At 37.4% G+C, this 11970-nt stretch overlaps 1 protein-coding gene across 4 annotated transcripts; it reads right to left on the reverse strand.

Moving 5' to 3' along the window:
* Positions 1–3495: 3495 nt before the first annotated feature.
* LOC110708549 (RNA-binding protein 25-like) lies at positions 3496–11173 on the reverse strand. Of its 4 annotated transcripts, none has more exons than XM_021886710.1 (7): positions 10273–11173; positions 7889–8136; positions 7606–7758; positions 6145–6583; positions 5344–6018; positions 4710–5224; positions 3496–4053 (listed from the first exon to the last, which is right to left on the reverse strand). In XM_021886710.1, the coding sequence occupies exons 1-7, from the start codon at positions 10898–10900 to the stop codon at positions 3802–3804; spliced, it is 2910 nt and encodes a 969-aa protein (XP_021742402.1). In that variant the 5' UTR covers positions 10901–11173; the 3' UTR covers positions 3496–3801. The 4 variants fall into 4 exon arrangements, with proteins under 4 accessions (XP_021742402.1, XP_021742417.1, XP_021742425.1 ...); XM_021886725.1 differs by lacking the exon at positions 10273–11173 and adding an exon at positions 8950–10264 and having other exon boundaries at positions 7889–8776; XM_021886733.1 differs by lacking the exon at positions 10273–11173 and adding an exon at positions 8691–10264.
* Positions 11174–11970: the final 797 nt, after the last annotated feature.

Consider the following 11970-nt stretch of genomic DNA (forward strand, 5'->3'; position numbering starts at 1 on the left):
GTCAAGTTAGTACTTGTATGTAGAGTAAATGGTGCGGAAAAGTAAAGAGGGTGATCTGGTTCCTCTAGGGAGAGGAGAGATCGGGGAGTGCAAATGCTAAGTCTGGTCTAACAATTAGTATGCACGTGTGTTTACTCATCTCTAGGTGAGATGATTCTCCCGTTTAAGGGAGGCTAATGACTTGTTTATATAGCCTCGAAGTACGTGCCCAATACTAGGTTTTCTGGGAAAACCTTGGACTGATTGGGCTTGCCTCGGGAATTGGGCCTATGATGGCCGTTTTCCAGGTTGGAGGATAATGGGCCACATGGCGTGGCTTGATTAGTCCATGTTGGACCTCTTTGGGTGACAAGTGACGGACGCTGATTGGCCCACATGGTGGACACGTGGCAGGTCCGGATTGGTACAATTGTCATGGGTAATTTTACCCTAAACAGATACCATGACAAATTTGGCTGAAAGAGATAATGAAACGGCTTGTTTATTATTGATCATTAGGTAGAAGAGTATTTATATAAAACCTAAGCTTATAAGATAGGAAACAATCTTCCTAAAAGATATATTAGCATAACCATAAATCCTAAAGATATATATTTTCTAAATAATATCTTAAACATAAATTATTCTAAATATATTATTCTCTTAATGCTATTTACGGAAAATATATCACACATATATTTTCCGATATCTCATATCTCTAACACAAAGTCTTGTACTTTTAGCAGATTCTGATTTATAATATTCCTGCCTAACGTTATCCTTAAAAAAAATGGATTTCTTTACTTTTAAGCAATGGAATCAATGTAGGACCGTATAAATGGATGGCGTGGACCTATAAAAGGACACCAGCAAAAAGGAATTGATCATTTTCAAAATAATCAAATCAAAATAAGAAAAATCCAATATATATTTTAATTTCTCTCATCTTTAAGAGACTAGAAAATAGGTATGAATCATTAAACCTATTGATGAGAAAAAAAAAAAGGTGTAATTGTGTATGTAATACCCTAGATTTCAATGATACTATTATACTTTACAATAAATAAACTACTTGTATAATGCTTTATACATATGACTGTGTACGGGATGTTACCGACTATCAATATGGTCTAGATGATTCCATTTGGACTATGTCACTAATTGGTCAATTCTATATCGACCTACGTCTATCATTCACGTGGAGAGATGCTTCCAAGCATGTGGATACTTGCAGTCGACTTGACAAGACCCCCACGTGGCCCAATAAATGACAATCAACAGTTAACGAAACTAGAATTCCTAGTTTAATAAAGCATATAAAATCAGCTAATCGAGCAAGCGTACTTGGTATCATATTGAAATTCATTAATGAATTTAGCCATTTTTACCCATTTTGATAAGCTTTAAATAATTAGAATACCTTAATACAGTAATAGTTAATTAGACTCACTAGTAGAAAAAGTGTAATGGGCACCGGTTAGTTTTGAACCGCAAATGATCAAGGGGTTGCCCATTGCAGAGGTTATGGGCACCGGTTTATTGGACAGTGAATATAAGAATATTGCCTTATCATCATAAACCAATAATTGAGGTGTGCGATGTAGAAATATAAATTTATTCGACTCAAATTATATGGAATGTATCTTAAATTTAAAATTTTCAGTTATATACTTTCTCCGTTCTTTTAATATTGCATCACTTGCCTTTTAGCGAAGTTTCACAAATATTGCATCACTTCCATTTTAGGACAAAAAATATCTATATTAACACTGCAAATACCCAACATACCCTTACTTTTTCACCCTTACTTTTTATTTTATCTTTACATTACATGGACAATTTTGTATTTTTACGTTTCTCTCTCTTACTTTTTCCCACTACCAAATTTTGCCTCCAAAACCCCTATGATGCAATAAAAAAAGAACGGAAGAAGTATAATAAAATAGTAAGAGAATAAAACGTGTTATGAGACAAACGTTAAAAATCCATTCGAATAAGAATAGAATAAATTTTTCTTAAAAAACTTATTTATGGAAAAATGCTGATAAGCTCGGAAGCTCCAATCTATCTATCGCAAAGAATAGAATTTGTAGTGCCCGACACAACAAAATAACTTTAAAAAAAAAAAAAAAAAAAAAAAAAAAAAAAAAGAATACTTTATGATCTTCTCCTACTATATAATGGCGGGCAAGCAATCAAGCATGGCATTGTAATTTGCAAGCAAGTGAAACAGATTACATATAAGGTAAGTGCCTATAATCTTAGTTATTTTAGGCATATAAATGGTCGATTTGGCATCAGCAGTCAATTTTCGCTTTTTGATAAGCCGCAAAGTCAGCATATTGAAGTAAGGGCCTGGGGAATTCATTCCCTTGAGTCGGTCCGAAGTCAATGTGCCTGAAGAAGCCAAGGAAATGGAGATTGAAGCTTACTTGATGGACTATGATACTGTTTCTCCCGACGATGAAATTGCAAACGGCAAAGCTATCTTTCTAGTCAAGGCTTCCGGTGAAAGTGACAATAAGACCATTACCGGAAAGTATGGCTCCATTGAAGTCAACGTACTTTGGGGCTGATCCTTGTCCTGCTATTAACTAACTAATCCTAGTGCGGTCTTATAACTAAATAAAACTTCCCTGCACTAGTGTTTACGTTTTCTATGCGTTCATGTACTTCTTCAATACAATTACCTAAATAATACGAAGTACTTTTTACCTACTTAATTGGATGTCTATATATACTACCTCTGTCTGTTAATTGTTATCTGCATTTTTGGGGTATTATTTATGAGATACGTAGTAGATATAAAATATTCCAAAGTAGCAGATAACAATTATCGGAGGTCTTATGTGCTTTCTTGCTTCATTGTCAATAATTGCATGCTTATCAGTCATTTACGCGATTTCATTACTTCCTTTACCCCTTCTTCTGTCACTTCACTGCGACTTCAAATCCAACTCCATGTCTTTTCCATTGATATGATGGGATCCAGTTAAATCCAATTAAAATTGTTTTCCACCAAACCAAACAAGGCCTACAAAGTGTAATGCAACAACTGACAAAGAGAGTAACAAATAAGGAGTAAATTATTGGTTATCAAAATGGGTTTCGTAAGGCTTATGTCTTCCAAAAGTCATTTGCTCAATGACTTTTCATCTTGAACTAACGTTTTGTTTGGATAGGAAGCAAGGAAAGAAAGGAAGGAGAGGGATAGAAGAGGAAGGGAAGAGAGAAGAAAGGGAGGGGGAGGTGAGCTCCATTTTCCCTCCAAATCTCTCTAATTTCGGAGAGATAATGCTTATTAAAGAGAGATCGAGGGAGATGGATCCCTCCCCCTCCTTTCCCTTCCTTCCCCCAATCCTTTACCCAAACAAGAGAGTTTGTCCCCCTCACTTTCTCTTCCTTTCTTTTCCTTCTATTCAAACAAAGTGTAAAGGATTGAGGGATTTTTCATCTTGTCTGTAAACCCACCCAAAGAATTTGATAAATGCGTTTACAAACAGTACAGCGAATATATGAACTATGAAGGTATGAAGGAAACTCCAGTATTGCTTAGCTCAAAGTACAAGAGATGTCGAAACGATGTACATAGAAGAAAACGTTCTTTCTTGCATATACAGTTCATGATACATTTTTGAAGACCAAAACAATAATAAATCTAGATTTCATTTAACTAATTTAAGTTGTAAACTACAATAAGAAAAATAGAAAACATACAATAACAATGGAGCTTCAACATCACATTTGCCTACAATTTCTTTTACTATGGAAAAATTATAAAGGAGAAAAATTGCCAGCAGGAACAAGAAGATCCAAAATGCTTCACGCTCCTGGCCTTGTTGTCAAACCTGTCTCCACCTTTTTTATTTCGAAGATAAGCATCCTCCACATCTTGAGGACAAACATTTCGGCTTCCTCATCCAAAATTCGCTGGAGCACGTCCAGCATTTTCTCAGCCTTAACATGTTCCCGGAATCTATCTACTATGAACTCCACCAAAGTGGTTTCTTCTTCTCCCAAAAACTCTGTAATCTTCTTGGAAATCCAGGGTCTCATTCTTTCATGCAACCGATTCTGAACATGTACATGAGTTAGTGTTAGTAATATTTATGAGCACGCATCCAGTTACAACTAATAATCAAAAGAAAATTCCACCAAAACAATATATCCAACTATGCAAGGGTGATTTCTGATAGGTCCATATGAGGAACAAATTAAAGGATAGTACAATCATACAATAAGAGATGAAGTATTACATTTAGAATCTAATGCATCTCGTACATGGAATCCTCAGTGGCATATACTCTAGAAAATAATATATGAAGCATAAAGCCAATAGCTACACAAGGAAGCTGTTTCCAAGCAGTTACCAGAAAGTATTCTTTTGGGGATAGAAATTTTAGAGCATAAAGCTTCCGCTCATACAGCCTATAATTGATGGGCATGAACCACATGTCCCAAGTGCGAAACATACAAGCCACAGTTTTTGACTTTCTACGTATGAACAAAATATGCCAAGGCATAAAGTATACAAACAAGTGATTTATGGGGAAAGAAGTAGGAACCAGTGAACCACACATGCTAAGATATGAGGCACAACAGTTTCTAAGATATGAAGTTATGAACTAAGTACGCTAATTATGAAGAATACAGCCTACATCTAGAAACAGAGAGACCATAGTTGGAATTTATATTAAAAAAAAAATTCAGCAGAAAAGTTAAAGACTTACCTCATCATACACAACCCAATTAATTTCATATGAGAACAAATCTTCTTTAGTCTTTGGAATCATATCAATCAATTGTTTTGCATCCAAAATCTCCCGACCTCGCGGAGCCACGTCACCATCACGTTCATGTCCACGGTCCCGATGGCTTGACCTATCATGAGAACGCCGACTTCTATCCCTTTCTACATCAGACTTTGCTTCTCTAGGATTAATATGCTTACCAGATTCAGCAGAAGCAGATGAAATTGGAGGTGCCTCTCCATCATTTGTGTGTATGGCTTGAAGTTCTTCAGTAGAGTAATCAATTGGTACAAGAGGCCTCATTTTCTTTTCTTTTTGTGCATCATCATCCTCTTCCTCATGGAAGACAGACGGCACAGCCGTTCGTTTCCCTGAGCCCACCAAACCAAATCCAAGCTTTTTGGCTGGGGCATTGCCCACATGCTTGACATCTGGTGTTGAGCCAGGTGCTACCGTAGGTTCATCTGTACCGCCATTTTCAATGACCCCATCACCTGTCAAAGAGAAGCCAGATAACAATTAAATTTGGAAATAAGAGAATGGCATTGAGAAGCAGAAGCCGGGATCAATAATAAAACATAAAGATTAAGACTAATACTGTACAACCACTAACCAGTATGGCTTGCAGGGGCAGGGGCAGGGGCAAGAATAGCTTCAGAATCATGATCCTGTTCCATATCATCTTTGATCTCACTGGCAGTAACTTCAGGCAAGGGTGAAGCAGGTTTCTCACTTCCATTATCAACTGAAACAGAAGGAAGCTCCAATGCCTGTTTTACTTGTTGCCTCTGCTGCTCCTCTTCGGCTCTCTTTTTGGCCTCCACAATTTCTTTCTCTTCTTTAAGTCTGTCTGCCATATCATCCTCCTTCTCCCTCCGTCGTCGCCTCCTCTTATCCTCAATTTCAGACTTACGTCTTCTTTTCCTAGAATCATCGTCGCTTTCATCCTCTTGCTCAGCAACCAGCCTCCTCCGTTCACGTTCCCTTTCTTTCTCCTTCTCCCTCTCACGCCTCCGCTCATATTCTCTCTCCTTTTCTCTAGTCTCCCATTCCTTAACGCGCTCTTTGAAAAACCGCTCAGCCTTTAGAATCTCCAAGTCTCTCTCCTTCTCTCTCCTTGCTCTTTCACGTTCTCGTTCTCTCTCCAATCTATCAAGCTCTCTCTCCTTGTCTCGTCGATCACGGTCACGACTCCTATTATCATACCTTCTACTTCTATCAGGTGACTCTGTTCCAGCTCTATTTGAAGGTTTAGACTCACTTGTCGTCTCATCGTCCATTTTATCTTCTGCAGTTACCTCAGAAAGGTTAGCATAGTTGAGAATAATTAATACTAAACTTACATTGATTCCATAATTATGAAAGTGCATACATAATATCATCAAGTAACAATTAAAAGCTTTCTTCGACTTACCGTTTTTCACAGGGTTAACATCAGAGTCTTTGTCCCCGGATTTAGCAGGCAGTTCAGAGTTCGAGTTGTTTGTGCCATCAGCAACCTTCTGTGCTGGTGGCGGAGGAGGTAGAGGTTTAGTCTTTATGCGTTCTTCTATCATATTAGCGAGCTTATCCAAAGCCTCTCGATCAACATCACGATCCTCATCCGTAACAAGGCCAAAACTGGCCATATCATTTTCCTTGTTCTCAGTCTCATTTGCATCCTTCTTGGGCTCTTCTGCAGCAATTTTAGCAGGTTCTTCCTTCTCTTTCATTTCACTCTTCTCAGCATCAGGTGCACTTTCTCCCTCTTTCTTGGCTTCCTCAACTTCAGTCTCACTAGGTTTATTTAAGTTCTCTTTCTTCTTCTCCACATAACGTTCTAAATACTCTCTTGTTGCTTGATTAACATTCAGCTGTACAATGGCAAACACATCAAAATTCTGGTCAACTAAAAGCTAGGAACATAGTAAACCAAAATAAAGTCAAAACTGTAAACACAGAAAAACTACAAAAAGTGGTTTGGACTTTTTTGTAGTCAGATTTCAAAATAATGATCATTCTAATAACTTTGACTATTTTTTTTATTAAATATATCATATAACGTTCTAAGTTTTATTAAAAAAAACCAAAACGCAAAAAACTAAAAACTACAATGATGCCGAACGGATACTCTGGAAAAATTATGCTCCTTTGGAAATCTAAAATTATTTCTATACAGATTCAACCACCTTTATTTCTATGGTCACTCATCAGAAAACCCTATTCCTTAAGAAGCAGCAAAATGAAAAAAAATCCCCAAAAGAAAAGTAAAAAAAAGCACCCCAACTTATAACCATTCATAGTTGCCTGATCTTCTAAACTCAGCCCCCAGACCCCCCCCCCCCACCCTACAAACCCCAACCCAGAAAAGGCAAATTACGTGGATGTGGTGCATTCAAGCCTAATTTAGCAATGGTAAGCATTGAGTAACAATACCCCCATCCCATACTGGTGAATGGAGTAACACTAAACCAAACTATAATACACAAAGCCATCTCCCTGAAAATGATATTAGCTTGAAAATGAAAAACTAGAAGTGAAATGCTCTTATTAGCTACACCTCCGTTAAGAAGTAATGATCACCCTGGCCCAAAAAAAATAAAGTTTGCAACTTACAACCCTGACAATTATATTACTATTTTTTCCAGAACTGCTTACTAGTAGCTTAAGTAAAAAATAAATAATAAAAAAAATAAAAACTTAGTAGTACAGGATTGCTTCATTGCAGTTAAAAAAAAGGTCTTTCAGAAGCAACACTCAAGAAAAACATATTGGCATTACCAGTCTATAATAAACAAGAGGTTGGATGACAGAAGCATATTAGAAATTAGAATAATTATCAACATTTATAGCTTCCTAATTCAAGAGATTTAGTAACAAGCAAAATAGAACATACCACCAGCTCTTCACCGTCAACATTGCATTTACTTAGCAGTCGTAGAGCTCGGAGAACCCCTTCAGCAGATTCAAACTCACAGAAGCCAAATCTTCTTGGGGTTCCATCTGATGGATCCTGAGCGCGCTTCCAACTCTTTATTGGTCCACATAGCTGAGGATATACAAACAATCACAAAATCAACAATGGGACATAAAATATGAAATAAGAAAATTACAACATGACAACATAGGAGAGAAAAGATACAAAATTTAAAAATGCACCTTCCATGATATTTACATACCTCAAGGAGCGAACGAATAAAATCATTCTCTACTGAAGGAGCTATCTTGCCAACATAAACAGTAGTTTGTGGTTTTTCTGGCGGTAACGCAACTGGAACAACAGGAGGCCTAACAACTGGAAGTGTCAATGGTGGACGAAGTCCCAAAAAAGGAGGTCTCGGCAGTTGGGGAACCATGCCAACTGTAACTCCAGGACGAGAGAGAAAGGAAGGACGAGCCATCGGCGGATAAGGATAGCGAACAACTCCTGTAGTATCATGTAAAAAACCACATCTATGCAAACACATCAGCATAGGTTCGTAATTAACATAAAATCATAACACCAAAAAAAAAAAAAAAAAAAAAAAAAAAAAAAAAAAAAAAAAAATCATCACTACATTGGGTAAAAAAAAAGCTTTCACAAACTTTAAAAGTGTTTACCACACATCACAAATAAGAGATATGGCAGCATAGCAGGGCAACTATGAGCAGCTGAAAAGACCTGGTGAAGATTAAAAAAAACAATACAACGTTCATAATCAACAAGTCACCAAGCATGCTTACCTTGCAATATCCAGTTCCAACAATAGTAGCCTTGTCAAATAGCCAACGCACCAACTAACATGTTTCGCTAATGAGTAAAACAACAATATCACCATCCCAACTATACTCAAGAAATAGATGCCATAAAGCCATAATTTAGCCCGTCAACCTTTTTTATGTCAACTGTTAATTGCCCAATATGCATAATGAAATATAAATAAAAAGAATAGACAGATAGGAAGGGAAAGGAAAAATAAACAATGTTTAAGATAATGATACCTTGCCAAACAAGGGCACCAAGAACTCAGCAGGCCTCATGATCTGCTCCGGAGACTCAAGAACCCAGGAAGGAAAGAATCCTTAAACTACCAAAAACACCCTACTCAATCGACATACAGCACCAGCCATTATATAGCAATGGAGTACTGCTGGATTTTGCAGTTTTAAGGCTTAACTAAATATATAATTGTCTTTAAAATATTTTCCAACTTTGAAATATAAATTGACAAAACTGAGGAAGTTACAAATATGTGCATACCAAAGTAGGAAGTTGCAGAAGGAGTCTCTAAACAACTGCAATAGGAAGCCTTCTGAGCTTTCTCACCGTATTCAACCAAGACACTGTAGGAGAAAACATCCCATCATCGTTACCCCGTCAACTAGTCAATATTTATTTTTCAGAATTTTCTCCAATCTTCTCCCAACCAAATTCTTCCCAGCAAAACGGAAGTTAATAACCTCTTCTACTGTTAGAAAATCTATGCTTTGCTATTCAAATTGAAACTCATCTCAGCTACCTTAATGATGTAAAATAGTCAGACTTTCTAATTCCCCATAAATTTTAAATCAATATCATCTCAATAGCTTCAGGCTTATTTATATCAGTCAAATAACATTATAAAATTAGCAGCAAACCTATGGCACAGAACAACATATTACACCTGCAAACACCCCCTCACAAATATATTGATCTCTAAGAAGCACAAACAAATTGCATGAAAAAGCCACTCTTATATTAGTGTAACTTCAAAAACTACAAGGCAACAGTAACAAGGAACTAAAAGTCATTCTCCCAACGATAATAATATAGTACAATCCCGTGTTCTAATAGTGGTGGACCAGTGGTACCTATGGTTGTGGACTTGTGGTGGTCTATGTCTGTGATTATCCTCAAATGGCTATGGTGATAGTGTAATATAGGCTTGTGGTGGTTGGGAAGTGAGAAGTAAAAGGAAGAAAGAAAGCTTGCATTGCTCCAACAATAACCCAATGAGAATCCCACCTATGGTAGGAATGGATGAGGGGTGGCAAAGAAGTTTCCTAAAACTATTATCTTGAGATTTACTCCTCAATTGAAACTAATTCCTTGATATTTCCTCCTCAATTTAAACTAATTCCTTGATACTTCCTCCTCGAGCAAAACTATTTCTTTAATAATTCGGATGAAACTAATTCCTTAATATTTTTTCCTAAAGCAATTCCTTAATGTTTCTTCCTCAGGTGAAACTAATTTCTTGATATTTCTTCCTCAAACCTCAAGCAAGATGCAAAATTGTCATCTTGATGCATACCGTCACCATAAGATAGACTAAGCAAGTGAGATAAACCTAAAAGATACCTAAAGTAATGGTCTTTGCCGCTAAAATGCTATAAATCAACATCAATTCAAAAACACATCAATCACAGGATAAAGCATCATTAGAAAACACACACCATAAAAAACCTAATTCCAAAAATGATTTCATCCCAAGTGCTACATTCTATCTTACCACAATTGCAATTCCAATCAAAAACATCAAGAATACATTAATCATAGCTTGTAAATAATTGAAATCATGAATAAAGAGAAAGGAAAACCCACCGGGGGGAAGAGATCCATGAGGAGGAGGATGCATATAACCATTAGGCATAGGCATATACGGCGGCCGCATCGGCTGCTGCCCAGGCATCATCGGTTGCTGCTGCTGTCCAGGCATCATCGGTTGCTGCTGCTGTCCAGGCATCATCGGTTGCTGCTGCTGCCCAGGCATCACTGGTTGCTGCTGCTGCCCAGGCATCAATGTTTGTTGCTGCGGCGGAGCAGAACTCACCCCAGGAGGTGGAACCCCATGATTTGGTTGCTGTTGATATCCCTGCATATTAGGGTTTTGAGGGATTGGAGTAAACTGAGGAACGTGCATCGGAGGAGGAGCACCAGTAGGTCGAAATGACGGCGGCGCGGCGTATGGGTTGATCGGCGGCGGCTGAAACGGCGGTGCAGAGGTCGGAGCAGGGCTTATGGCGGGCGGGCCGGGTGGCGGAGGCGTTGAAGCGGGAGGTTGGGTTGAATTGGGTTGTGATTCGGGATTGCTAATGCTAGGGTTTGGATTAGGATTAGGGCTAAGGTTAGAATTAGGGCTAGGGTTAGGGTTAGGGTTTGAGATTGGGGATTGAGAAGGGGCAGGATTGGAGGATTCCTGAGTTGCCGGAGATGGCGAAGGGTCCGCCATGGCTGCTGCTGTTGAGGTTTTAGAGGAGAGAGAGTGAGAGGAAAGTGGGAGAGAAATTGTGTCTGATTTTCTTGTTGTGCGTACTCCGACGAGAAATTAAGCTTTTCTTTTTTCTTTTCTTTTTTTTAGATTTTAGATTGATAGGGAGTACGATTAGGAGTATATAAAAAGAGACTAAGAGAGGTTCTATTTTTTACTTGATCCGTCCGTGGTTTTGCCACAATAGTAAAGTTTGATTTAGTGGTAATTTGGTAAAGATTAGCCTTTAGGGGCACTTTAAGGGTAGGGATTTTTCTTGCCCTTTCCTCGTGCTCCATACTTTCTGTCTATTTTGCAAACTTGTTCGGTTTTACATGAGAGAAGTTTTATTTCAATAGGGCAGTTCATCGCACTTACAACAAAAAAGTACTTTTTTTTTTCAAAAGAAAAAGTTATTTCCCTTATGTATTAGAAGAGGTTAAGTAAGAAAAGGATAATTTATTTCCTCCATTTCATCTTTTTAATTTTAACCAAACAATCACCCAAAGTTGTATTTCTCATAAAAATCACTTTTCTCCATTTCTTTTGGTTAACCAAACAAGAATTTAGAATAACCCCCTCCAAATCTACACTTTAGAGCAGTTTTGGTCTTTCTTATTCAACCTCACCCTAAAATTCATGGTTAACGTGTTTTGGATAATTGGATTAAGATGTTGAAATATATTTAGTTATCTCATCTTCTTCATTGTCTTACTCTGCATATTGCCATGATTCCACGAACCTCCTATTGGATATTAGATAACAACATCCCCTCCAACAATCGTAGTAGAAAATGTCATTCACCATTAAGAACAACAATCATCAACAACCAGTCTTCACAGCGGAAAGTTGAGCATATAAATTAATGTTTTCGAGAATATATAATCTGAAAGGAGTGGGTTTGAAATTTAAGCACTTGCAATTGTATGGTTCAAATGGTGATTTAATAATAGGTCTTTTTACAAAAACAGTTTTCTTTGGGTTTTTTATTTTTCTTCCTTTCTTAATGTGTGAGATAAAAGTAAAAGACGAAAGATGAAGGGTGAAGTCAT

This window comes from Chenopodium quinoa, unplaced genomic scaffold (genome assembly GCF_001683475.1).
Source record: "Chenopodium quinoa cultivar QQ74 unplaced genomic scaffold, ASM168347v1, whole genome shotgun sequence".
In the NCBI taxonomy this organism is placed as follows: Eukaryota; Viridiplantae; Streptophyta; class Magnoliopsida; order Caryophyllales; family Amaranthaceae; genus Chenopodium; species Chenopodium quinoa.